The sequence below is a fragment of the Vombatus ursinus genome, unplaced genomic scaffold (assembly GCF_900497805.2).
Source record: "Vombatus ursinus unplaced genomic scaffold, bare-nosed wombat genome assembly UNPS02009824.1, whole genome shotgun sequence".
Taxonomy (NCBI): domain Eukaryota; kingdom Metazoa; phylum Chordata; class Mammalia; order Diprotodontia; family Vombatidae; genus Vombatus; species Vombatus ursinus.
The window spans coordinates 1,620,094-1,647,782 of record NW_020949602.1 but is presented as its reverse complement, the minus strand read 5'-3'; the positions used below and the strand labels follow the sequence as shown (position 1 = coordinate 1,647,782).

The 27,689-nt window shown below is 53.9% G+C and overlaps 1 protein-coding gene across 3 annotated transcripts; it reads left to right on the top strand.

The window, feature by feature from the left end:
* Window positions 1–26,542, top strand: DHCR24 (24-dehydrocholesterol reductase). 3 transcript variants are annotated; one of them, XR_003568321.1, is made up of 10 exons: window positions 1–270; window positions 9,389–9,544; window positions 10,307–10,412; window positions 13,739–13,857; window positions 14,482–14,745; window positions 19,972–20,115; window positions 21,225–21,422; window positions 23,060–23,238; window positions 23,794–24,842; window positions 25,071–26,542. XR_003568321.1 is itself a non-coding variant. In XM_027852746.1 (9 exons), the coding sequence occupies exons 1-9, from the start codon at window positions 40–42 to the stop codon at window positions 23,945–23,947; spliced, it is 1,551 nt and encodes a 516-aa protein (XP_027708547.1). In that variant the 5' UTR covers window positions 1–39; the 3' UTR covers window positions 23,948–26,542. The 3 variants fall into 3 exon arrangements, 2 of the variants coding, with proteins under 2 accessions (XP_027708547.1, XP_027708548.1); XM_027852746.1 differs by having other exon boundaries at window positions 23,794–26,542; XM_027852747.1 differs by lacking the exon at window positions 1–270 and adding an exon at window positions 4,557–4,642 and having other exon boundaries at window positions 23,794–26,542.
* Window positions 26,543–27,689: the final 1,147 nt, after the last annotated feature.

The window sequence follows — 27,689 nt, the reverse complement described above, 5'->3', positions numbered from 1 at the left end:
GACGGGACGAGACGGGACACCGGCGAGCCGCGTGCAGCCATGGAGCCGGCCGTGTCCCTGGCGGCGTGCGCACTGCTCTTCTTGCTCTGGATCCGGGTGAAGGGGCTGGAGTTCGTCATCATCCATCAGCGCTGGGTGTTTGTGTGCCTCTTCCTCCTGCCGCTATCCTTCATCTTCGACATCTACTACTACCTGCGCGCCTGGGTGGTGTTCAGGCTGAACAGCGCGCCGCGGCAGCACCAGCAGCGGGTTCGGGACATTCAGAAGCAGGTGGGGGACGCTCGCGGGACACGTGGGCGCAGGGCTGGGGAAGTGCGCACCCCCTCCTCGTGTGCCTGTCCCCTCCTCCCGCCCCTTGCCGCCCCCCCCCCCGCCTTACGTGCCCCTGCCCTCCTGCTGCTTTCGCTTCTCGTTTGCACCGTTGCACTCCCTTCCGCCCCACCCCATATTGTGCATCTTGCTTTGCCTACATTCCATGCCTCCTCCTCTCTTCTACTTGTACACCCCACTTGGTGTAAGCCCTTAAGCCCTTCTCCCCTCCCTGTCCCGGTTTCCCCAAGGAATGCAGGAATCCCGCTCTTCTCTCAGATGTGTGTTTGCACCTCCTAATTCTCCCTCTTCATCCTTAAGGTTGGATGCTGAGGTACCTCCACCATTCCCCCGCCTCCTCCTTGCCCTTTCTTTGGGAGATGGGGCGAAGGAACCAGATGTATGTGGGCCGTGCACCCCTTAACCTGTTACAGATCTGAGGAAGGAGAATCCAGATGTCCGACGGGACTTGTGGAAGCAGGCACCACTCTTTTTGGCCTCCGGGGACCCTACTACCAGTTGCTTCAGGGCCAGGGGGCTCCCTAGTTCAGTTCCAAGTGATGTTGGGATGGGGGTGGGCGCTGAGTTTCTTTACTGAGTGGGGTGGGGGTTGCCCTTTCTGAACCATACAGGGGCTGGAAGCAGGGAGGCAGAACGGTGACAAGGACTGACCTGTGGCTCAGCGGCTCATTCACCATGTGACACTGGGTCAGTCACTTCCCTCTCCAGCCTCTGTTGGCTCATCTGAAGAAGGTGGGGTTTGGGCATGCCGATCGTGCAGCTCTTTGGGATTCCCCATCCTTGACCGCAGAGAGCTTTGGCAGAGGGAGTTGTGGCAGGGGAGGAGGGAGAGATCACTCTGAGATTTCTTTTCAAGGCTGAAAGGGATGTTGACATATTTCTCCCTCCCATGTGTATCTGGGCTTTCTCTAGGCTGGCTGAGGGGAGGCCAAGGAAGGGCGGTGCACAGAGGGAAATGAACCCTAGAAGGAAGGCTGCAGAAGGCCCCCAAGGACAACTGGAAAACCTCCACTATCTAGCATCTCCAGTATATTTCTGGCCAGCACCGCTCACAGCTTCTGAGGAGAGAGCCCCACCGCCTCCGGTGTCCTTGGAGCCTGGACTCTGTGGAGGTCTTGGCCTTATTATCCCTGCAGGGTTGCCTGGTGCCATTCTCAGGGACTACAGAGTACTCCCTCTCTGACCCTGCCTGCCCCCCTCATTGGACTGTAAAGGTTTGGGGAAGTTGGGATCGCATTTTTTAAGTGAGGAAACTGAGGCCCAGGATGATGAAATGATTCTCGTGACCAGGACTAACCCTACTTCAGCACTGGGTTCCTGGCTCTAACACACACCTTAGGCAGCTGTCTAAGACTAAGTTACAGAGAAGGTGCTAACTGGCTGTGAGGGAGGAGGTTCCCAATCGCAGAGACATCCCATTGACCCTTCTGATCACTCTTTTTGTATAGGAAAGGCCCAGAGCTCAGTGTCTGGAGAGCTGGTCTCAGAGCTAGGAAGGTCTGGTTTCTCGTCAGAGGCAGCTGGTGCTGCCAAAGTTCATAGAGCCCTGGGCCTGGAGTCAGAAAGTTGAAATGTGGTCTCAGGCACTTTCTGTGACCCTGGGCAGGTCACTGAATCTGTTTGCCTCGGTTTTCTCAACGGTAACATGGGGATGATAATAATGGCAGTTACCTCCCAGGATTGGGTTGTTGGGAGAATGAAATGAGGTACTATTTGTAAAGCAAATTAACAAAGTGCCTGGCACACAGTAGGTGCTTAAAAGTGTTGATTAAGAAGTACTTGTTGGTTGATGGATTGATTGAGTGAATGTAGTACTTGGCAGAGAAGGGACTTTGACCATCTCCCTAAGTCCCATCACTTAACTAACAAATGGAAGAAACCGAGGACTGGGAAAGAAGGGTTGGGCCAAGGACACCTGCTCCGTGTGGCCAGTGCTTTGTGTTTGCATGTCTGACACCTTTTTCTTATTCCATCCCTACTCCCACCCTGGTCCTGCCATAGGCTTGGTGCCATGGATGGGGCTGGGCTATGAAGAGCTCCCTGGGCACCGGGTCCTGGAGCTCAGGTTGTTGCCAGGCCAGGCAGATGACCCAGCCATCAAGGGAGGTACCACCTATCCACCTACTGAGGTTACACTGCCTCAGGTCCCGGCAGCATTGACCACTCTACAGAGCAGGGGGCACCTGCCAAGGCCCTGGGTGTGTGGCTCTACTGCTCTTTGGATGGTAAGGGTCACGTGCCATTTCTAATGGACGAGGCACCAGCCTGTGCAGGAGTATTGGGTTCGTTATCTGTTTCTGCCCCTGGTACAGTGCCTGGTGGTGGTAGGCACTTGGTAAGTGCTTGTGGATGAATTGGCTGATTCTGGGCCTGGGCTGTGTGGCCTTGCTTGTCTTCTCTGGGCCTAGTTTCCTTATTTGTAAAATGAGCTTCCCTTCCCCAAGCTTCATGAGGCTCCAATGAGATCCAGATGAGAGGGCTTTGGTGATGCAGCAGAATTCACCAGGCCTCCTGTGTGCCAGGCTGCCCCAACTGGGTACCAGGATGCAGAGACACAATTGAGGAGTCCCCGCCCCAGGGGCAGCTAGGTGGCACAGTGGATAGAGGTCCAGCCTTGGGACCAGAAGGACATGGGTTCAAATCCGGCCTCAGACACTAGCTATATGACACTGGGCAAGTCACTTAACCCTGATTGCCTCACCAGAAAGCAAAAAACAAAAAAGTCCCTGCCCTTATCAGGGAGTATCCTGAGCCCTCTAATGGCTTATGATGATGCTCACTGAAAGTCACATCTGGAAGGGAACTCCGGGGCCTTCTGGTCCAACCTCCAACAGGAGAGGAAACTGAGGTCCAAAGGTCATACAGATAGTAAGTGGTGCAGGGCCAGGATTTGAACTCCAGTCCAGTGCCTGATTTTAAGTTCAGGCCTCTTTCCATGTTTTTAATTTGGGGAAATGGGGAAAGAATAAAGCATTTACATAGGACATACTATGTGCCAAGCATTGTGCTAAGGGCTCATTTGATCTTCCTAACAACCCTACAGTGTAGGCGTTGATATTGCCCCCATTTTACAGTTGAGGAAACTGAGGCAAACAAAGATTAAGTGACATGCCCAGGGTCACACAGCTACGAAGTGTCTGAGGCCACATTTGAACTCAGGTCCTCCTGACTCCAGGCCTGGCATTCTACCCACTGTGCCACTGGAGGCCTCTAAATTTGTATTAATTTGTATTTATTTCTTTTTAACCCAACCTGTGATTTCATGTTTCCTATTGAGCAGATCATCTGCTCTGTGCCTGAGATGGCTGCTTAGGGCACTGAGAGGTGATTTGCCCAGGCTCTCACAGCCAATGGGTGTCAGCGGTGGGATTTGAACTCAGCTCCCATAATTGGTGTTGTGACCACTGCACTACCCCCTATGTGCTTCACAGTATGGGAGGTGAGCTTGGCCTTTGCCTCTGGCCAGTCCTCCCAAGAGCCCCAAGCCCTCCTGCCTAGGAGGCTCTGGCCATATTTCCAGCCACAACCATTCATGGAAGTGCCTGCTTGGGGGGAGGGGGCAGCTGGAGTCTACCACAGTCAGAGGGGATGCCCTCACCAGCATCTGTCTGGAGGATCCATGGCTTTACTCTTACTTTGTATCTGACAGGTCGAACTCCCCACACCAAACTCCTTCCTGTGTGCATCACTTGCCCCACTGGGGAGCCCATCACCCCTGGGCTCAAGGGTGGGAGAGAGGCATTAGGAGGAAAGAGAAACAGGGCCCAGGAGTTGGGGCCAGGTGTACTGGAGAAGAAAAGGTTGAGGTGAGACAGCAGGAACTGAAGCAGTCTGTGGAGAAGAGGCTGGTCGTTTCCTGCTCACTCCCGTCCATGGTGGGCTGTCCCAAGAGAAGCCAGCTCCCGGCTTAATCAACCATACCTTCATGTCACTGAAATGGGAACACGGTACTCGCTTAGGGTCCCACAGGTGCCATAACAAGATTTGAACTTGGGACCTCTGGCTGCTTCCTTTCCCATCACTATGGCAGCCTCAGGAGGGGTGCTGGGAGGCCACGGCCCAAGGCCACAGGGTGAATGATCAGCACCTGCGGAGGAGGGGCCGCATCAGGACCTGCCTGTAAACTCGATGGCCCTCAGGGCCACATTGAAATCGGCAAGTGTACGAGTGGAGATGAACTTTGGAAACCCCAAGATCTTGGCAGGAGCTGAGGAGGAACCAAGCAGATCTGGATCAGCAGCTACCAGAGATAACAGCAATATTAAGATCTGGATCAGAGCAGAGTGGCTGGAGGTCAGCTCAGAGACTGGAGGTAACACAGCCTAGCTTCAAAGCTGGAGCCCAGACCTCCCGGGGGATGGACGGCAGAGCGTTGCCTGTCAGTCCACAAGCACTTATTAAGCTCCTCCCTGTTCCGTGGCCCTGAGCTGGCTGCCAGGGGTATGAAAAATACCGTTTTAAATTAACTCAGTCTTCAGTGCTAGGGCTTATTCTCTGTCTGTCTGTCTTGTCTCCTCTTCCATTAGGTCAGGGATTGTCGCATTCTTTGTACTTGTGCGCCAGGTCCTGGCACATCGTAGGCTCTTAATAACTGCTCCATCCATTGCCAAGCTCTGGGCTAAGTCCTGGGAATGCAGATAAACCCGTGAAGCCAGGCCTGGCCTCAGGAAGGGAGATATTCATCTAGATGGGGGGGCTTGTTGGCCAAGGAGGGAGATTGGTCTGCAGAGTCCCAGAGATGGGGAGGGGTGGATTGACAACTCCTTTCTAGCAGCAATGGCAGCGCTGGTTTAATTGTGATCGTGGAAAGGGTCCCAGGGAACGAGGTGGAGCGTCCTTGGAGCCAGCCTGAGCACCAGGTACCACAGAGTACCCGGCTGCCTTACCCCTGCCCTCATCCAGGCTGAGGGGCCTGACTCCTTCTCGGGCTGTCGGTAATACCCTCATGCTCTGTGACCTGATGTGGCATGGAGGAGGGTTGTGGTAGAGCCTGGAGAAGCCATCGAGGAGAGAAGAGGCAGGAGACAGAGTGATTCCTACTTCTCTGGTGTTTGGAGGCTTGATACCTTGATTAACCAAATTAGTGGCCCCTATTACTATCATCCCTGGATTTCTCCCCTATTCCTTCTTATCTGAGGGACTAGGAAAATGCCACATCCCGTCTCTGGGCCTCAGTTTCCTCCTTTGTAAAAAGAGGGGGTGAAAAAGCTAGATGATCTCTGAGATCTAATCCATTCATTTTACCGATAAGGAAACTGAGGCTCAGAAAATTAAAATGACTTGCCACAGGAAAAAAAGGTGGTTAAGTAAGCTAAGAGCCAGGATTCAAACCCAAGTGGTTGGTTTTTTTTCTCTCTTAAATTCTGGATTTCCTGGAGACCTTAGACTTGATCTGAACCTGTAACAGTGGGTGTGAATTGGGCTGGCAAGCAAATAAAAGGAGAAGGTGTAGCTTTAGTTTAGTTCTGTTTCTGTCAAGCCCACCCTGGCCAAGCTGCTGCTGGGAAAGGAGAGCAGAGGAAGACCAACCAAACTGGGGTGGAGATGGAGTATTTCCATGTTGCTGGAGAAGAATTGGTTAGATAAGGCAGCCCCACCCCCCTGGACCTTGGACTGTGTCTTAGACCACCACAGCTTCCAGGAGCCTCTCAGCAGAGTGCCTGGTCCTACTCTGGACCCTTTAAACCCCCTCAAACTCCAGGCCCTGAGCCCCTAACCTTGCTCTGACCTCCCAGCTTTGCGCCACTCTCTGGATTCTGAGATCTGCTGCCACTGAGGCTGCCCTTGTAACTTCTCTTGCAATTGTTGGGTGCTCAAGTGTGACCTTCCCTCAAAATGAACCAGGGGGAGCTTTTGCCTCAACTTGGTAGTCAGAAGATCTGGGTTCAACTCCTGTCTCTGGTGCTTACGACTTGTGTGACCTTGGGTACATCACTTAAACTGGACCCAGTCCCACTTCGATCCCTTCCAACTTTGACCTGCCCTCCACTCGTTTTCATAAACTGTGCCCTCTGCCTGGGGCACCCTCCTTCCTTATCTCAGTGCTCGGATGCCTTTCAGGTGCAGCCCAGGCACTACCTCCTAGCTGATGTAGATGTAGACTTATCTTCTCTGATTAGAATGTAATCTTGAGGTGCTTGTTCTTGGGGAGCTTATACTCTGAAAGGGGCAAATATCTACCAGCAGAGGGAAGGCACCGGCAGTTGAGCCGACCAGGAAAGGCCTGCACCAGGTGAGATGTGAGCTGAGCCGAGAAGGAAGGCAGGAGGAGGAGGGAAGGACCTTACTTATCATCGAATTCAGTCTCCTTGATTAGGAATTGGAATTTCCTCTTGAAGAGTAAACTGAGGCCCAGAGAGGGGAGGGGACCTGTTTGTAGTTCATAGCTGGAGAGAGGGGTGGAATTCAAACCCAGGTCTCTTGGCCGCCAGTCTGGGCTGCGCCTCTGCCCCCTGGGAGGTCCCCACACTGCTTTATCAGGAAGCCTCTTGAGAGCATTGTCAGTTTCCATAGTACTTTATGAGTGTTATATCATGTGTTCCTTAGAATGGCCCTGAGATTTAGGGACTTTTATTCCCATTTTGCAGATGAGCAAACTCAGCCTTACAGAGTTCAAGTGAATTCCCTAGGGTCACACAGCTAGTGTGCAAGGCAAGATCTTACCTCAGGTCTCTCCGACTCCTAGTCCAGTGCTCTGTCCACCAGCCACCTAGTTGCCGAATAGACAGTAATCAGTAAACATTTATTAATTGCCTGCTGTGTTCCAGGCACTAAGGGCTGGGGATACAATTAAGAAAAACAAAGATAGTCACTGCCTTCATGGGGTTTGCAATCTAATGGAGAAGACATACAAAAGGAAGTTGAAGGAGAGCAGGCCACCAGAAGGTAGTGGCTGGAGGAATGATGTTGGTAGAATCAAAACCAGGCAGTGTAGTTGGTGGGAAATGGAATGTTGAAGATCAAGGCCCTTTGTCCTGACAGTGCGGAAGACTCCAGAGTCTTAGCTCTTCCGGTGTGACCTTGGACTAGTCACTTCCCCTCTTAGTTTACTCTTGGGTAGAATGAGGGTGTCGGACTCGAGGGTGTCTAAGGTCTCTCCCACCATCCAGCCTCTGTTTTCCTCTCTGAGCCATAGTGGACACTTATGTGAAACTGACATCTGAGATCTTGTGTGAAACTGACATTGGAGAGTGTTCCTTCTGTGAAACTGACATTGGAGAGTGTTCCTTCTGTGAAACTGACATTGGAGAGTGTTCCTTCTGTGAAACTGACAGGGTAGGGCCTCCCTAAGCCCTGCCCTGCCTGCCTTGGGGGCTGAGGGGAGAGCCATGTGAGTAGTTTGGCTTCTCTAAGCTCCTGGGAGCTACTCTTCAGATGAGGGACAAAAAAGGGCTGAGGTGACCAAAGGGGGAAAGTGGGGGTGGGGGAAGGGCATCCCTCTGGGACTCAAATCAGTCCTGATTAAGTCCATTCCTAAGCAAGGTGTCCAGCTTATGAAGGGGCTGGAATGCCAGTTCTAGATTGTTTTGCCCATCAGGAATTGGAAAGGGCAGGCGATTTTGGGTCAAAACCTTGCTTCAGATCCTAGCTCTGCCTGTGGGGCTTTGGGCAAGTCACCTCCCTCTCTTGACCTCATTTTTCCCATTTGTAACATGAGTGGGTTGTATGAGATGACTGAGACCATTTCCAGCTCTAAACCAAACAGCCTGACCACAGGGTGGGGCCCAGAGTGGACGGTGCCAGAAAGTGTCCTCCCCTGTCCCAGTAGCTAGCTGGAGAAAGTTAAGGGCCTCACATGTTGAGTGTGCCTACCTTGTCTGATCTATCAGGAATTCTGTGATAAGCACCTCTTATGTGACCAGTGCTAGAGGGAGGTTAAAAAAGTTTGAGACACGTGCAGCCCTTATCAGCTCGGGAAATCCCAGGGAGGCAGGTTTCTGCAGAGGTCTGGAAAACAGAACACTTGAGTGAGAGCTGTATGAAAGTAGAATTGGCCGGCTTGGGCTGGGCCTGTCAGAGGAGATTGCTGTCCAACCCCAGGATCCTGAGTCTTCAGGAAGTCCCATACTCAGAGTCTAAACAATGAACTTCACTAGTGTGGAGAGGGCTGGGTGGAAGCCAGCTAGGCAGTGGGTCTGCCTGCAGGCGGCAGGAGCTGGAAGCTCAGCAGCACGTAGAACGCCCGCTCTCCTGCAGGCCCCTGGCGTCCTGGACTGGGGCAGTGATAGTCCTACGGCAGGTGGAGGAAGCACTGATTGTGATCTAGTCTGAGCCTCACTTTACTGGGATGAAGCCTGGGCTTCTAGGCCTGACTTAGCCAGGTAGATGACCTTAGGGCAGGCCTCTTGTTATCGCTGGGCTTTTTTGGAGGGGGAGGGAGGAACCAGCTTTTAATTTCTTCCTTCCTTCCTTCCTTCCTTCCTTCCTTCCTCCCTCCCTCCCTCCTTCTTTCCTTCCGTCAATGTGGGGGGGAGTCCCAGTGGGAACATTCCCTCTACCAAGAGATTGGAAACTCCTCCCCTGGAGAGTTTCCAGTCTCCCAAGCTACTTGGTGAACAACTGAGATTTCTCTCTGGAGTCCAGTACAGACTTACCACCCACACACAGCTGTTCCTCCAAACTGGCCTCCTTGCTCTTCCCAGGTCACATTGCATCTCCACTTCCCTGCTTTTGTCCGGCGCCCCCCCGTTTTCTTTGCAGCACCACCCTGTCACCACCTTCCCCATGAGGCCTTTGGTCTTGTCCCTACCCCTAATTCCTCCCTGCCTCCAAATGCTCCGGTATTTATTATCTGGGTGTTGCATTCTTGGGTGTGGGCTCCCTAAGGAAGGTAAGCTCCTGGAGGTCAGGGCTGGTTTTTGTGTTTTGCCTGGATATCATCTCTAGTGCTTAGGCCAGGGCCTGACCATGTAGGGATGAAATAAAAGCTTTTGGACTGATTGCTTAGAGAGGTCATAAGGTTGTGGCTTTGCCCTAGGGGGAGCCCAGATTGGAATGAGGTCTTGGATGCTCTGAGGAAGCAGGAACACTCAAGGCTTTGGTCCCTTGTGTCTTGCAGGTGCGGGAATGGAAGGAAGAAGGAAGCAAGACTTTCATGTGCACAGGCCGACCAGGGTGGCTCACAGTGTCACTGCGAGTGGGGAAGTACAAGAAAACCCACAAAAACATCATGATCAACCTGATGGACATCCTGGAAGTGGACACCAAGCGGCAGGTGAGTGAGTGGCGCCCTTGGTGCACTGGCTGGCCCGCGTTTCCGAGGAGCGTGGGGTGGCCCAGTGGGCTAGGTCAGGAGAACGCTTTATGAGTAGCCTGTTCTCTGGCCTCATCCTGGATTTAATAACGAAATTAATGATCCCCCAGATCCTTTGTGCTGCAATTTAGACCTGCTTCCACCTACATTGTTTCTGGGCCCTGGCGAAGCCCTGGGAGCTGAGCGTGACTGTAATTATGGGCCTAGAGAAAGTGCCGGTCTCAGAGCATCAAGACCTAGGAGAGACATGGGCGGCGATAGTCCAGCCCTCCTAACGGGAGTAAAGGGAGGCCTGGCAGGGGAGGCGCCCACTCACCCACAGTCAGATCTTTGCAGGTTTCCTGGAGACCCTCTGGGCAGGTGGTCAGATCTCCCCTGAGGCTGTAAGCTGGCCTGTTTGTAGGCAGATGGTAAAGGCTTGTGCCGGGGAGGCAGCTGGATCAAAAGCAGAGGATCCAGGGCTGGGCCTGGAGTCTGGAAGACCCAAGTTCAAATCTAGCCTCAGATACCCACTACATATGTGATCCTAGACAAGTCACTTAACCTCTTTGCCTCAATTTCCTCAACTGTTAAATGGGGATGACAACAGTACCTCTCCATGTTTGTTGTGAGGATCAGATGAGGTCATGTTTGTAAAGTGTTTAGTACAGTGCCTGGCACTGTGTAAATGCTCATTTCCTCTCCTTCATCCCATTCAGCGTTTCTCTTTTTTCTTTTATTAAGATTGTCTTGGTGGAGCCTTTGGTCACCATGGGGCAGGTGACGGCTCTGCTGAATTCTGTCGGCTGGACTCTGCCGGTTCTCCCTGAGTTGGATGACCTCACAGTAGGTGAGATGGTGCTGTCTGGGGTGGAGTGTGGGGGTGCTCGGGCCATTACCTGGACAAAGTGGCCCCGGGCCACGGGGGCCGTCACCTGAGCTGAGGATGTCCTTGGGCCACGGGGGCCGTCACCTGAGCTGAGGATGTCCTTGGGCCACGGGGGCTGTCACCTGAGCTGGGGGCTTGTCCAGGAGCCCCTGAGGTGGTAGTTGAAGGAGGGTAGAGTCTGGACCTTCTGGGACCCCAGCCTGCCCCCAGTCAGGAGCACAGCTGACCCTTCCCAGGTGAGTCAGAAGGGGCTTGCAGAATTTACCTACCAGTATTGAAAGTGAGCTTGCTTCTGAGCTCCCCCCAGAGAAAGGCAGGCAGAGAGGAGCAGGCGGGGGCAGACAGGCCCCCTCAGGAGGCAGGGCAGGATGTTGGAGAGTGCACAGCCTGGGTGACCTCAACCCAGACGCGTCACTTCCCAAGCCTGTTTCCCCCTCAGTGAAACCGGGGGGCTGAACTTTTGGACTTAGGGGTGTGGCTTTAGAGCTGGAAGGCCTTGTCATATTCAGCCTCTCCATTTTATAGATGAGAAGACCGAGGCCCATTGGAGGAAATGACCTCTCCTGGGGTCTGCACCCAGGTCCTGGGTGCACCCCTCACAGCGCCACCCTGCCTGCTGTAAGGAACACGGTGCCTGGGGGGAGGGGGCCTCAGACCTCGCTCTGCCTCCCCAGCCCGAGGGGTCGAGATTAGGTGATCTCTAAGGTCCCTTCTAGCTCTGATGAGGGCATGGGAGAGGCATCAGTGATGAATGTATAGACCTGAGAGATGGGTACAAGCCTGTTGAGGATAGGTGGATCCATGGCAGCTCAGAAGCGGGGAAGACAGACAGACAGACAGACACGCTGAGACTGAGGGATGGTCAGATGTGTGGGAGGAGACCCAGGAATGAGCCACCTACCAGAAGACAAGTGAATGGAAGAGAGGAGGGGATGCTGAGCGTGGCCCCAGACGCCCTACAAGTAGAGGCTCCAAAGCCAGACACCTCTGCCAGGCGTGGTGGCTGTGAGGGGAGCGGGATCAGAAGCGCTGTCCCCGCCAGTGGTGGTGACGCTGTCGCAGACACGGGTTGGGATGCAGAGCCCGAAGACCAGGGCCCCGTTTAGCCTGTTAGCTTTCCTCTCTAAACCGGAGCCTCAAGCACTACCCGCACAGTGTGGAAAGGGGTCTGGACCTGACGGCAGGGGAGCCAGTGACTTAGGCCCCTGCCCTGCCTCCTGTAGCCTCAGTTTCCTCATCTGTGAAAGGACGAGGCTGCTAGCTCCTCAAGGCCTTCCGGGCCCAGAGCCCTGCTTGCCGTGACCCTGGGCTGCAAGGGAGGGAAGGTTCCTGGACGACTGTCAGGGGAAACCCATGATGGGCAGCGCTGGTCCGTATTCACCCCATGGCAGTGGCGTGGGCCATGGCAGCCGGGCACGGTGCCAGGAGCAGCCGGTAATCTCTTACCAGGTAACTCCTTGGTTGAGGGCCTGGCGTTGATCATAATCTAAATGGTGAGCTAAGACAGATGGACCAGAAGGGACGGGAAGCAACTTCTGTGCCCCTGGAAGGCCCAGGGAGTGGGAGGCTGAGACAGCAGGTCCTGAGCCCAGATGGCATCGGAGAGGGTGGGGGCAGCAAGAACGTTGCAGCCCAGGATCCTAGGGGCTCCGCGTGTGCTTCCGTGTGTATCTGTGTGCAGAAAGTCTCTGTTTCAAAAAGAGGGAGCCCATCTGCGTTAGCTCTGGGGCCAAGGTACAGGCTCACAGCCAGCATCCTGGACTGAGCAGAGATGATGTGGGCCACAGGAACCCAGAGCCTTCCCTCCTTCTAGGGCTTTTCTCCTCGGCTCAGATATAAGCAGATGGAGACAAAGTGCCGAGGGGTGACGGTGTTGGCCAATGCCGATGCTTTGCTCTTCCTGGAGCCCCCCTTCCATTATTTCCCAAGTAGGTGTCTGTCTAGGAGGCACAGTGGATAGAGCGTTGTCTTTGGGATCAGGAGGACCTGCGTTCAGATGCTGCCTGAGACCATTTGGTGGTTGTGTGACTAGCCAAATTACTCGATTTCTGTAAGCCTCAGTTTCCTTATTTAGAGAATGGGGATGACCATAGCACCTTATTCTGGTTGTAAGGATTATGTAATGAGAGGAATATTCATAGAATACTTGAACAAGGATTAAAGTGCTGGGTGGTTTTAATATGTAAATACAAATATATGATAAGCATCTATCTGACACACGTGCCTTACAAACATATTTGTGTGTTAAGGAGGATGTTAGGAAGTGAATTCCTTGAGAGCTGGGACTATTTTTGCTTTTTCTTTGTTTCTCTAGCCTTTAACACATCCCTGGGCTGTAGTAAGCTCTGAATGAATGCTTGTGGCTTTTTTCTTTTAATCATTACACTTGTCATTATTTTAATTGCATGTGGCAGTTTTCCACTTAGAACATGTTTCCCTTTCCACAACCCTGAGATAAGCCCATTTTGAAGATGAGGAAGCTGAGTCTGAGAGGGTGACGTGGGTCTCTGGCATTTGCAGGTTTAGTTGAGCCAGGTACTTAAGGGGTTCTTAGGCTTGTTTGACAAATAAAAAGACTCAGTGGAGGTGCCCATGACAAGTCTCACATCTTTCCCTTTCTCCTTCAGGCCAGGTGGCACTTCACCATTTTCTGTGTGTCCTGGACCACTTCTCAGAATCATGCTTTAAAAGGCATGAAATAAAATACACCAGATTACAAAGAAAACCAATTATAGCGAATTAGTTATGATCATGTTAAGAACCTCCGCTCTGGAGGGATTAGACGTGGGTAACAGTGCCCAGGAGAGGATGATCCAGAGGTCTTAGGTGCCCTGGTGTAGAGAAGAGGATTCGGAAGGGTTAGGTATTGCAGCTGGGGTTTTGGGGCCAGGACTGCCAATCGTTTGATCTTTGGCAAGTCACCTAGTGTCCCTGGGCCTCAGTTTCTGCATGTGTAAAATGGGAGGGCTAGACGAGATGGCCTCTAAGATTTAGAGCTGAGAACTCAGTGGGATGGGCCTGCTGCCATCCCCCTCACCCCATAGGGTCTGCAGTATTTGAGTTCAAAGGGCTCACAGATGATCACAGATCATCAGTGTAAACCACTCATTAGTAATCTGCCTGACGAGATGTGGGTAGTAAGGGGTAGAACCAGGATCTGAGCACAAGTACTCTGGCTTTAAAACGTAAGCTCCCTGTGACCCCCTTTGGCAAAACCTCAGGACGCCAGGCACAGCATTCCCTGGGAGAGAAGGTCCTGGGCCTGAGATGTGTCTCTCTCCATTCAGGAGGCCTGATCATGGGCACCGGCATTGAGTCCTCGTCTCACAGGTTCGGGCTGTTCCAGCACATCTGCACAGCCTATGAGCTGGTCCTGTCCGACGGGAGCTTCGTGCGGTGTTCACCGGTAAGGAAAAGAAGAGGAAGGGAGGGCATTGGGGAGCGGGCGGGGGGGTCCATCCTAGGCCTACCTTCGTCACAAGCGCATGTTTCTTGGTTGTTGATTCACTCCACAAACTCTGCTTGGCAGTGCAGAGGCGAAGACGGAAGACAACAGGCCCCGCTCTCTAGGGACCTGAAATGTAATGGGAAGAATAGTCTTCTCACAGCCTCTGACAGGGTAGCTGTACATTGCAAAGCAAACAGTTATTTAATGAGAACCTGTTGTGAGCGAGGCATGCTGGGAATACAAAGACACAGTGAAAACTGCCCCTCCCCTCGGACCCGTGAGCGTAGAACCATCGTACCGGGGGGCTGAAGGGGCCTGGGAGGTGAGCTAGCTCAGTACCTACCTTGTCCAGCGGAGGAGTCGACCCAGAGGCAGGGGAGGGGGGACAGCCAAGGTGTTTACTCCTTTTCCTCCTCCTTGCCACCTAACCATCAGTCAGTCGGCTTTGAATGTGTTCCTGTTGTGTGCCAGGCACTGTGCTGAGCACTGGGGATACAAAAAGAGGTGAGGGACAGCCCCTGCCCCCAAGGAGCTTACGGTCTGATGGGGGAGACAAGCTGGAGAGGGGGGGTGTGTTTGCAGACGGAGAACTCGGACCTGTTCTACGCTGTGCCCTGGTCCTGCGGCACGCTGGGCTTCCTGGTTGCTGCAGAGATCCGGATCATTCCCGCCAAGAAGTACGTGAAGCTGTGTCTGGAGCCCGTGCGCGGCCTGAAGGAGATCTGCGCCAAGTTTGCCAAGGAGTCCCAGCGCAAGGAGAACCATTTTGTGGAAGGCCTGCTGTACTCCCTGGAGGAGGCGGTCATCATGACGGGTGTCATGACGGACGATGTGGATCCGAGCAAGGTAGAGGTGGGGGGAGGGGGTCCAGCTCTGATTGGTGATAGGACAGGGCTGTGACGTGGTGGAATCGGGCCCCTGACATGCGCACCGTGCACATGACCTGTAATGGGATATTCGGCAAGTCATTTCCATACCTGAGCCTCAGTTTCCCCGTATGTAAACAAGGTCATGAGGCTGGGTGATTTTTAACGTGCCTTCCAGTTCTGATGTCCTAAGAGCGTTGCCTCCCCTGAGAACTCCGACTTCCTGCCTGCTCATGAAGCACTTTGCCAGCAGTCACACTGAGGAACTGCTAGTCCTGTGCTCGGCGAGGTCCCCGGGGCCCAAGGCCACCCAGCCAGCTGGCAGGTCTCCCTGCGGGGCTTGAACCCCAGTGTCCTCCCCCAAGCCCAGTGCCTTTTCCCACTGTGCCTGGGATCAGGAACTTAGAGCCAGGAAGGACCTTAAAGGTCCTTGAGCACAGCCCCTTCATTTTACAGATGAGGAAACTGAGGCCAGGAGAGGTCACTCAGGGTGGTTAGTGACAAAGGCAAGATTTGAACCTTTAGCCTCAAATGCATCGGCCTTTCCCCTAAGCCCCGTAGATGGTGCTGCCTTCCTTGGTGGGAGGCCAGTGCTGGGCACTCTGCCCCTAGAAGTGTGGGATTCACTGATCGCCTCTGCGGTTCCTTGCGACTCTGAGTGAGATGCTCTCTGTCCTTATGGGGCTCGGGGTCTGAACAGGACCACAGGGCCTGTATATGCTGAGGGAAGAGCTCGTAGATGTGTCTGTGGGAGGGCTCCCCTGGCAGTGTGGGCTTGTGATCCCCATTTTACAAATGAGAAAACTGAGGCCTGCCCAAGGTCACAAGGAGGCGAATCCAGGATACTTTGCACTGCACCAGAGAACCAGGCCAGCTTTGGGGAAGTGAGTCCAGAGTTGGTAAAAATATCAAAGAAACACCAGGAAACAAACCTCATTATCCCGTGAAAGCCTAAGTTCTGGAGAAAAGTGCCAGCTGTCAAACGGGGAGGTAACAGGGAAGGACTCGGGGTCCACGTGAGGCCGGGTGACAGGGAAGGCTTCCAGGCAAAGTGATGCTGGGAAGAGGGGCAGGGCTGGAGATAGAACTGGGGGAGTAGGAAGCATGCAGGCGGCACTCAGAGGCCTAGGAGGGCAGGAGAGGGAGAACTGAGGACGGAGCTGTAGTTTGGAGATGTTCTCTTGGCCTCTTCTCTCCCTTCCCCCCAGTGACTCCGTGTGTGTGTGTGTGTGTGTGTGTGTGTGTGTGAGAGAGAGAGAGAGAGAGAGAGAGAGATCTCCGAGCTCGCTAACCCACATTTCTCTGGTTCAGTGACAGGGCAAGGCCTTGGACCGAGGTCTCCTGACTCGCAGCGGTCTCTGGGGCCGCCGCCTTGGTTCCCCCTTCTCCACTGCCCCCAGCCATCCCTTCCTGGGGACAGAGGCGTGGCCTTCCCAGCCCCAACTCTAGCCAGTGACACAGACAGACCAAGCATTCTTTGCTGCTGACTTGGCATCTGGCAGCGATTGCCTGGGACATGTTAACAAACAGCTCAGCACAGGGTGTTTGAATGCTGGTGAAGGCAGAGGTCACTGTGCAGGGAGGGACACAACAGTTACACCAGGCCCAGGCTGGGGTTGCAGCTATGAGGAATCATCTGTGTTTTGTTTTGTTTCTCTGTATTCAGAAAAGGAAGCAGGCTTGGCACCGCCAACTCCCTGGATGGAGCCTTAGAAGCTAGAATTTCAGGGCTGGGAGGGGCCTCAGAACAGGGAATGTCAGGGCTGGGAGGGCCTTAGAACAGGGAATGATTCAACATAAAAAGCTGGACTGTTGGATTTGGAAGGGACGTCAGAGGCCTCTCTTTAGCTGAAAACTCCTATTTTTACAGAAGAGGAAACAGATCCAGAGGATAAGATACCGTCCAGGAGCCACAAGGCAAACGGCCTCGACATCTGCAGAGCCCCCTTATTTTTCCGAGGGCCCTAGGCCCTCCCTAAGAGAGTTTTGGTGCATCTGAATACATGAACATCCAGACAGGCTTGTTGCCTTCAAAGAGGTGACTCGCTGCCAGCCCCAGTGGGCGCTGCCCAGCCGAGGGGGAGGGTGTCGGCACGATGCTGACCGGACCAGCTGGCCGTGTGAGGGCACGGGAAGGGAAGGGGTGGCCTGGCCAGCCCCGAGCTGAAGTCTGAGGGACATGTCTGTCCGTGAGCATTTTTTTTTTTTTTTTTTTACCATGAGCCATGTACCGTGCTAAGCTCTAGGGTCTCAGGGAAAGGTAAAAGCAGGCCCTATCCTCAGGGGAGCTTCCAGTCTAACGGAAAGACAACCTGCAAACAGCTGTGGACAGACAAGGAGGAAGGAGTAAGACAGGGTGGTCTTAGAGGACAAGGGGAGCAGTGGAGGGGATGGGGGAAGGAAAGCCTCCCCACCCCAGAGAAAGCGGGGCTCTGCATCCCTCCCCTGCTTTAGAGGGCACACGGGCTCAGAGAAGGGACTGGGAAGGCTGTGAGTGGGGTCCGAGCTCTGCTGCAGCCCAGCTCTTCTGTCTCCCACTCTGAGTTATTTCCACTCTACAGTAAGGCAGCAGCAGATGTCCTAACAAGGAGAACGGAATGGTATTTATAGAAGCTTTTCTTCTGTAATGGTGGCTAAGTGGCGCCATGGAGCACAGAGGGCTAGGCTGGGAACCAGAAGACTCATCTTCCTACAATCAAATCTGGTCTCAACACTTGCTAGCTGTGTGACCCTGGGCAAGTACTCAACCTTGTTTGCCTCAGTTCCCTCATCTGTAAAATAAGCTAGAGAAGGAAATGGTAAACCACCCCAGGATCTTGGCCAAGAAAACCCCAAATGGCGTCGTGAGGAGTCAGACAAGACTGAAATGACTGAACAACAAAGTTCCTGTGTAATGATAATAATAATTATAATTTGTAATAATAGTCGTATTAGCTGACACGTAGCATTTTGAGGTTCGCAAAGTTAAGTGTGTGTGCTTTAGAAATCTCATTCCGATTTAAAGATGACTTCCAGTGGGGCCCGATGATGACCCCTGGTTGGGGTTCTCAGTCGGCTCTGACTCAGTGTCCCTGCGATTAGGTCCAGCTCAGCTCAGAGCCGTGGTACTTCCGTCGCTCATTGGTTCTATTGACTGGTGACTGAGCCCTCAAGATTTCTGGTCCTGTGCTTGGTATCATGGGAGACAGAGAAAAAGCCAGATGTGAAGTGCAGAGGGTCCTGAGAAGCCCTGGCCAGGCTCCAGGCTCTCCATGGACAGCAGTCAGGATTGCAGGGTTCCCACTTCCACTGGTGGATGGAATCTTCCAGACTTTACTCGTCTTCCCCTTCCCAGTTCACATGGGTGTGTGTGCGTGTGCACACGCGCGCACACACACACACACACACACACACACACACACACACAGAGCTCTCAGTTTCCCATGGCCTGAGTGACCCCTGACACTGCTTCCTGAGGCACCTACCTACTCTGCCTAGAATTACAGCCAAGGTTGTGCCTGTCTCCCCTTCTCCCCCACCCCATCCCCACAATGTCCCAAATTCTTGACAGATACAGACCCAGTGTTACTGGGTGGGGCAATGGCTAGTGTTGGTTTTGGGGGGTTCAAGAAGCCCTGAGTTTGAATCCTGTCTCATACTGTTACTAGCTGTATGGCCCTGGGACAGTCCCTTAACCACTTTGAGTCTGGTCCCTGTGATCACAATGACCTCTTTCTGTTGTTGGGGGGGAGCAAGGCCTTAAAGTTTGCCCAGCACTTCATAAATGCACACTATTATCACCAGGATTGGGAGGAAGGAAAGCCTCCATCTGGCTGGAATGCAGCCTCGCTGCCTGGAGTGGGGGGCTTCACAGAGTGCCTTCCATTTCTTCCAAGCTGGGTGATTCCTCCCTGAGCCTCAGCTCTCTGTTCAGAAATGGGGACCACCCTCTTCTGCTTTCTGCTTCCTGCTTCCTGCTTCATGGGGCTCTGCTGAGGAGAGGCCAGAGTATAGACAGGCGAGCCAACTAGAGCCAGGAAAGCATCGGGTCAGCTCCTGGAGGCAGGATCTGCTCTCCCTTGGTGTTTGCGTGGCCGGGCCCCTAGAACAGACAGCAGGCGAGCCGAGGCCCTACTAAATGCTCTGTCCCCTCATCCATGCTGTGTTCCGACACATCCAGCCATTCCCCCCTTTCCCCTCGTCGCACACAGGCCGTGCTCCCTTTCTTCTCTGGCTCCAGGCGCAGGAAGGAGGAGCCCCGACTTCCCCTCGGCCGTCGTTCACGTTTGATCGGTTTTGTATTTGCTGTGTAGGACATTGGCTCCTTGAGGTCCCTGGCATTGCAGTTGGCCCATAATGCTGGCCTCACTATGGAGTTAAATCGACATGTTTGGGAAACGCACAGAGGACTGAGTTGGCCTGACATTTCTCCCTTTGAACTCCCTAGCAGTCCTGGCAAGTAGGACAGGGCCTGAGTAATTCGGCCCTGGGCTGCATTTCTTACATAATTACATTACCTACTTACATAATTCAGCCTGAAGCATCCACCCAGTGCAGTCCGCTTGTGGAAGCCCTGGGAGATCATCCAGTCCAGTAACCAGGGTCACCAGGCCCTTGGCATCTAGTCTGTTAGGAGGGACCTGGGTGATGTAAATACTCTGACTCCTGATAACAGGCAGGAGATGAGGAGTGTGGGGGAGACGTGAATGCTGCTGCTCCTCTGCTAGTCACAGATGATGAAAGAAATGAAGAGAGGTGAAAGAGAAGCCCAGGACACAGAATGTCAGAGCTGGGAGGGAGGGGCCTCAGAACAGGGAGTGTCAGAGCTGGGAGGGGCCTTAGAACAGGGAATATCAGGGCTGGGGGGGAGGGCCTTAGAACAGGGAATGTCAGGGCTGGGGGAGGGAGGGCCTTAGAACAGGGGATGGCAGAGCTGACCGGGACTCTGGAACACCTTGATAGAACACCAGAGTTCAAAGCCGATCTAATCCACCTTTTCCCTTATTTCATAGTTAGATCTGCAGGCCCAGAGGCACTGAGCGACGTGGCTTAGGTCACACAATATGGTGGAAAGGCCAGAGCTAGACCCCTCCTCCTGTCCTAGGCTCTCTCCACTTTGAAGAGATGTCAAGTGCCCAAAAGATACAAGGTCCGTTGGTCCCATTTTCAAGCCGTCCTCCGAAATCTGTGGGTAACCTGGCCTCCTTCTGTCTGTCCCTCCCTACAGCTGAACAGGATTGGTGACTACTACAAGCCCTGGTTCTTCAAGCACGTGGAGGAGTACCTGAAGAAGAACCAGAAGGGGCTGGAGTACATCCCCTTGCGACACTATTACCACCGTCACACTCGCAGCATCTTCTGGGAACTCCAGGTGAGGCTAGGACCGTGGGGCAGGGGGTCCCTACCTCATCTTCATTAAAGAACGATTTTTTTCCTGCTTGTCAAGAGGTGGGATTCTAGAATTCATCCCTGTCTTGGGGTTCTCTTCTTAGGCAGAGAGGGCCTTTCTCCTGAGGAGGTTAATTCAATGAAAGCACTTTTCCTTGGGAGCTTTATCTTTAGGGCATCCTAAAACTTTTAATTTTTAATAGCCTAAAGCGGCACTAAGATTTTTGGGACACCCTGTATCTTTGAGGAGATGGGTAACCTTGTTCCCTGTGAGAGGTACCTTAACAGACTGGAATGATGGAGTGAATTTATCTGGATCAGATTTATTGAGGGTAAGACAATGTAAAGTCCAGCACCAAGTTCAAAAAATCAATTGCATAAGAGGTGCAGAATGGGGAGACAGGGAGAGGGGAAAAAAACAGAGGGTTTTAGTGGACCGCTGACTCACTCGTGTGACTGAGCAGCCCCCAAAACGTGGTGGTCTTCTTCTGTTTAGACAGGCATTGTGTCCAGAGGGAGGCGGGGAGGCAGTGATCCTGGTGGTTTTTGCTCTAGCTAGATTGTATGGGGCACCTTGTGTCCATTAGAAGGCACCACTTTTTAGGAGAGATGTTGACAAGGGAAGGGATATTAAATATACCAGCTCAGCTGAAGGAACTCTTTCAGTCATCCTCCATTTTTGCAAATGCTCGCTATGTGCCAGAAACTCTCCGAGGCACTAGAAGAACGGTTAGAAACTAGAGAGGTTTAGCCTGGCAGAGAGAAGGCTTATTGGGGTGCGGCCATGTCTTCAGTTAGCCAGAGGGCCGTCATGTGGGAAATGGAGTGGGATTTGATTGGTGCGCCCCTCGCAGAGAGCCGGGACCTGGGGCACCAGTCGGAGAGCTCAGTTCCCCTTAGTATGATAGAGACCTTCTTGAGTCGGGAGGTAGAGTTTGGTGCTGACGGCAGGCGGCCCGCTCTCTGTCCCTGGACGTCTTCGAGTAGCCTGGATCTCCTCTGCGGTGGGATGGCATCTCAGGAGTGCCTTCACCCCGTGGGAGGGCAGGCTGACTGATCCCTGCCAGCATCCATCCATCTTCCCTGTTTCAGGACATCATCCCCTTCGGCAATAATCCCATCTTCCGCTTCCTCTTTGGCTGGCTGGTGCCTCCCAAGATCTCCCTGCTGAAGCTGACTCAAGGGGAGACCCTCCGTAAATTATATGAACAGCACCACGTGGTGCAGGACATGCTGGTCCCCATGAAGGTGATGGAGCGGGCCATCCAGACCTTCCACAACGACCTCCACGTAAGCCACCCTCCCTTCAACCCCACGGTAGGCCTGGTGCAAGGCACCCCCCTGGGCTCCTGTGAGGGCACAGACCAGACAGTGGCCCGCCACAGCCGTTCCAGGCGCGTTTCCAATCACACTATTGCATGTGATTCCCGCAGCATCCCAGGGAGGAGCACAGGCCAGGGCAGGGATCTTACCGATCAGGAAACTGAGACTGGAGAGAGGCCCAGGCAGTGGCTGTGACCAAAGCAGATGCTTATCCCCGGGTACTCACTGACGCGATACTTAAACGATTCCCGCGTCTCTCCCGGCTCCAACATTCTGGGAATCTAGTGTCCTGGGAGCAGAGGATCCTGGAACTACAGCCGAAAGGGGCCTCCGAGGCCATCTTTGGCCAAACTCCGTATTTACGGTTGAGAAAACCGAGACCCAGAAAGGTTAATTTGCTTGCCCAAGATCGTCGGTCAGTCACAGAAGAATGACTAAGCTCCTACTTTGTGCCAGGCTCTGGATTTGTCACTGGGCAAAGGCAAAGACAGTGCCTGCTGTCAAGGGGCTCCCATTCTAACGGAGACACAACGTACAGGCAGCTCTGTAGGAACGAGGTAGATGCAGAAGAGGGAAGGGGGTCGAGGAGGGGTCCTTATAAATGGGGCGGTTTTAGTTCTGACTTGAAGAAAGCCAGGGAGCAGAGATGAGCAGGGAGAGCGTTCTGAGCATGGGGGACAGCCGAAGAAAGACGCCCAGGGTCGGAGATAAACAGCAGGGAGGCCGGTGGGATGTGGGAAGGGGTCGCTATGCAGGGCTTGGAAAACCAAGCCCAGGGTTTGATGCTTGATCCTCGAGGGCAGAGGAAGCCACCTGAGTTCACTGAGTCAGGACAAGATCAGTTTGACAGCTTGGGTGGAGAACACTGGGTTGGAGGCAATGAGAGCAGCCTGTCAGCTGCTGCCAAAGTCTAGGTGTGATGTGACGACTGTGTAAGGCAGAGGCGAGGAGGGCCTGCCCTGAGGAGTGCCTGCCCCAGGGCGATGGCAGCGGCAGTGGAGAAGGGGTGGGGTGGCCATGCAGGCTCTGGCGGGCCTTAGAAAGGGAGGGGTCGAGGACGAGACCTGGGCTGGGAGTCTGGTGGCCTGGGAGGATAGTGTTGTCTCTGTGGTGACCAGGAAGGGTGGAGGAGGGGGGTATGAAGAGTTCAGTTTTGAGCATGCTGAGTTCAGAATGCCAATGGGTCACCATGTTCAGGATGTCCAAGAGGCAGCTGAAGGTGTACGATTGGAGCCCAGCAGAGGTTAATTGAGAATCATCATTGTGGAATCCATGGTTGCTGATGAGGTTACCAAGTGAGATGGTATAGAGGGGGAGGAGGGACCAAGACAGCCCTGGGGGCACCCACAGGCGGCAGTCGTGACCTCGATGAAGATCCAGCCAAGGAGACGGAGAAGGAGCCAATCTGATAGGTGGACAAAGAACCCCACCAGCGCAGTGTCTCAAAAATGTAGAGAGAAGAGTTTCAAGCTAAATAGACAGTAACCGTGGCAGGGCCTGGGTTCCCTCCTCTTTCCCTATCCCCAGCCCTCAGCTTCTTGACTAGATGTGAGCGGGCAGCACTTGGCTTTGCCTGCCTCGACACCTTCCCCTCTTCTGTGTAGGTCTATCCCATCTGGCTGTGCCCATTCATCTTGCCCAGCCAACCAGGCATGGTCCACCCCAAGGGCAATGAGACAGAGCTCTACGTTGACATTGGGGCCTATGGAGAGCCACAGGTGAAACACTTTGAAGCCAGATCTTGCATGAGGCAGATGGAGAAATTCGTCCGAAGCGTGCATGGGTGAGTAGGCGTGGGGTGGGGACTGGGCTGGCAGAGCTGGGTGTGGGGGGGGGCCAGGAGACCGGGACAAGTCCAGTGGGGGCGGTTGGAAGATGGGAGTATGTGCCTGCTGCCAGCGGTCCTCTGCCCTGCTCAGACGGATCTGGAGTGCTGGCAGGTGAGTACTCTTGGGCTGCTGTTGTTTAGTGAAGGAGCCATACATACCTAGGGCAGGGGAGGGCAGCACCAGCCCCTTGACAGATAGCCCTTCTCTGGCTGAGGCTCTGGAGTTCTACCAGGTGGAAATGGAGGGCCCTCTGAATTTTCTGGATGGTGCAGTGGGTGGAGCATCAGGTCTAGAGTCAGGAAGACCTAAGTTCAAATTCAGCCTCAAGCTGTGAGACCCTGGGCAAGTCACTTAACCCTGTTTGTCTCAGTTTCCTCAACTGTGGTATGGTTATAACAGCTCCTCCCTCCCAGGGTTATTGGGAGGATCAAATGAGATAATATTGGTAAAGTGCCTGGCACATAGTAGGGGCTCTGTAAGTGCTTATGCTCATCCCCACCCCCGTCTAGGTTCCAGATGCTGTATGCCGACTGTTACATGAACCGAGAGGAGTTCTGGGAGATGTTTGATGGCTCTTTGTACCACAAGCTCCGGAAGGAGCTGAACTGCCAGGATGCCTTCCCTGAGGTGTTTGATAAGATCTGTAAGGCTGCCCGGCACTGAGCCTCTCCCTCCCCAGTCCCAGCCTGTGCCCTTCCCTGCCTAGGCCAGGTTCAGCTGCTCTGCCCACTCGCTCCGCCTTCTTTGAAATAGCCTTTCTCTTACAATGAAAAGGCTCCGCCTTTTCCTCTCAGTCCCCTTCCCTCAGACTCATGGAAAGTCCCCAAAGCCAGAGTTCCCTGGAAGCAATTTGGATTGCTCCTGACCATTGCTTACGAGGCTCAGGAAGATGCCCTCAGGAGCCACCCCTGCCCGTGCCGGTGGCATTTCCAGGGCAAGGGAGGAGCTCCTTCGGTCTGCAGACGGGGCTCTGCCAAAGTCAATATTCCTCAGCTAGCTTCCTCCCGCCATCTTTCCAAGCCTTCTCTCACCCAGGCAGCATCGAATGAATGACCCACTAGCCTCCGGTCCAAACAGATCCTTCCACAGACCCCACTGCGGCCGTGCCCAGCCCTGTTAGGGTGGAGCCAGCCATCAGTGCCTTGCATGTAGTGGGCACTTCCGAATCTCCCATGGCTCAGGCTCTGGCTTGAGGGCACTCGGTAGCGGAGCCGTTTCCCTCAGGGAATGAGAGGCTCCCGATGCTGCAGGAGCACGCGGTGTGGCGGGCGGTACTCCTCCCCAAAGGGATGGCGTGGAGTCGAGAAGACGGCCCAGGCCTGAGCGACCCCAGTGCCCCTCATTGGGCTTGGAGGAGATGCAGCAGTGCAACCCAGCATGAAATTGACTGACAGTATTATCTCGCGGCTTCTCCAACCTTGAGTTGTCCCTCCCTCTGTCCACCTCTTAAAAACGGCTGACGACGGTTCATTTCAGTGCCTTACAAAGATCCTGAGCCTGCGAGAGCTTGGAATGGCTCCTGCCTCCCCTTCCCTGAGGAGAGGACCCCTCCCAAAAGGTACCTGCCCCTCTGTCCTGATTGGTTCCTTCGTACTTATTTATGCAAAGCTCATTTTGGGGGCTTCCTGGTATGAGTAGACTCTGGACCGGACGAGGCCAAACTGGACTGCGAGATCAGCTGGGGCCGTGCCAGCTGTGCCCAGGCTCCGGGTGTGGTCACGTGGCCTCTCCAGTCCTCCGAGGGCCCCCTTCATTTCTCAGTTTTTCAGAATTTCCTCCTCCCTAGGGTTGCAAAGGCTGCAAGAATCACCTCATTGTGTTTTTGGGAGACCAGCTGGTCAGGATCCACTCACTTTTCCATAGCGAAGTCATCACCAAAAGGGCTGGCGGTCAAGAAGCCCGGGAACGTCGGCCCCACTAATGATCGTAGCCAAAGGCTGTTGGCGCCCCGTCTGACTCAGCCAGCGGGTGGTTCCATCCCAGCTCTGGCTGGTCTCGATGCATTCTGCCATGTGTCTTAACCATACGTTCTATGCATTGCTTGGGACATTGTTGGCGCTCTGGTGGGAGAGGGATGACCCTGGCCCCTCTGAGGACCTCCCCCTCACAGGCTGCTTGTTCCCTGCATAAGCCGATGATTCTACTTGGTGTAGAGGAGAGGTTATCTGCGGGAACCGAGCCCATCCTGGTGAGCCAGGCCTTGACCCATCACCAGCTGCAGCCTGCAGCAGGACAGGAAGAGGCTCGTGGCCTGCCAGGTGCTGCCGGGAGAAGCGAGTCTGCCTCAGGCGCATTTGCCATCTTGGTAACCGGAGGCCTCCAAGAGCCCTCTACATGTGGCACCTAGAGTTGGGAAGCAGTTTGTTTCAGAGTTTGCCCCAGGTTCCTGCTTTGTTTCAGTGAAACTCCCTGGATGTCCTTGGGCGAGTCACTTAGAGCGTCTTCTGTAGCATGAGCCAGTCGGGCTTTGTGACCCTAAAGCCTTCTGCAGCGCCAGTGTTTTGCAATGGAGTTTTCTCCCAGCTCTGGCATCCCCTGTTTCAAGGCCCCTCCCACCCCTGGCATCCCCTGTTCCAAGGCCCCTCCCACCCCTGGCATCCCCTGTTCCAAGGCCCCTCCCGGTTTTGACACGTTCTGTACTGTGAGGCAGAGATATCAGAACTTGAGGCCAATTATTGCAAAACTCCCGAGTGGGGCCCAAACCGGATTAAGATGTCATTGGAAAATATTTAACAAAGGTAATAAAAATCCAACAAAGATTAATTAGTGGTTTTCCAAGTCAGTAGTGCAACCTGAGGAATTTGACGCTGCCCTAAGGTCCCTCCCAACTCTGACATTTGGTCTTTGTTAGCTCTCTGGTATCTCATGCTTTGAACGCCCTTAACGTTTTGTGTTTCTAAGCTCCCTTTCAACTGTGACATTCTATTCTGTGATATGTTATCAGGTGAGAAAAGCCACTGCAGCCCATTCGATCCACATTAGGGGAAGTTGCCTCCTGTGACCCCAGGTGGAGTCCAGATGGGGGCGGGGCAGGGAGTGTGCGTGTGAAGAGTGGTCTGGGCACTCCACTGCCTCTTGTGACTTGTGGCAAAAAATGAGTAACTAAATTGTGGGAGTGTGGGGGGTGGGTACTGCTTAGACTGGAGAGGAGGCAGGAGAACTTGGGGGAGACATCTGGAGCCTAGAAGCCTTGACTGTTCTTCCCATCCCCCAATGTGTTTGTGTGGCTGTTGTCAAAATAAAGTAACCCAGGAACCAGCTGGTGCCATCTCATCTTTTCTGTCCTGAGGAGCGGGGCAGACGATGGATGGAAGGGAGGGTTTTCACGTCTGCTCAGGTCCCATCCCTGGTGCTGCTCTGGCAGCTTGTCTGACGTGTCTCCTGTGCAAGGCAGGTCAGCTCCCGGGGTCTCCTCTCCCCGCAAGAATACGCAGACATGAAAAATGTGGCTTCTTGGAGCAAAAGCCACATTTCTTTAAGGGGGCCATGCAGCCTCACAGTCCATGGTGGGACATGTCTCCATGTGATGCCTGAGGGGCTGTGGATTCCCTGGTCCTTCTGCAAGCATCTCACCTGTGGAGCACAACCTCTTGAGTTCAGTAGTTAACATGTCTTGCTGAAACAGGCCAGCCCCTGGCTCAGATCCCCACTGCTGGGGGGGCCTTACTCTTTGGCTGAAGTTGGGGAAGGATGGCTCCCGGCATCACCTGTCTCAGCTGCTTCCCTTTCCTAATTCCTGTCTGGGGCATACCTCTCCATCTCCAGGCTTTGACAGTCAACTTGGCGGGCTTCTTCAAACAAAGGGTACCTGATGAGAGCTGTGCTGGCTGGTTAAACAACTGTCAAAGGCCTTCACAGATACTTGGGGATGCAGTCACTGACCATGGGCCAGTCAGCTCAGCCTCATAGCATGAGGCAAGACAAAGCAGCATTCCAGACCCAGACCTGGCGCTGTGACTGACAGAGCAGCATTCCAGACCATCTTCCTGCCAGGCTCCGGAAATCTACCTTTTCCCCCTTCTGTCTCGGTGCTCTGGCTCCTGCCTTGGGGCTGTGCTGGGTCTGCCCTCCTTTCCTCCCTCTCTCCCCTGCTCTGGGAACAGCCGTGAAGCCACCACTGCCTCGTTTTGGGAGAGTGTGTCAGGCAACCATCCCGTGGGTCCATTGACTGTGCCCATGATTTCCCAGACGGAAACCTCCTGCCCTGGCCACCCTCCCTTCTAGGTAAGCTCCCTGAGGAGTTCTGGCACTTTTGTGTTTGTATTCCCAGGACTTAGACACTTAGTGCCTATGTCTTTATCCCAACTCGCACTCCCACAGAGGAGTCAGGTCCCCCCAAAACGTGTCTACTTTCCCTTTTGGGGTCCTAGGGATACTTCCTGAAGGATCAAGCCCCCATTCTGGT

Coding starts and splice junctions, on each gene's coding strand:
- DHCR24 (XM_027852746.1), top strand. CDS start 40: ATGGAGCCGGCCGTGTCCCTGGCGGCGTGCGCACTGCTCTTCTTGCTC. Junction 10,413..13,738: donor GTTGGATGACCTCACAGTAG/GTGAGATGGTGC, acceptor CTCTCCATTCAG/GAGGCCTGATCATGGGCACC. Junction 14,746..19,971: donor ACGATGTGGATCCGAGCAAG/GTAGAGGTGGGG, acceptor CCCTCCCTACAG/CTGAACAGGATTGGTGACTA.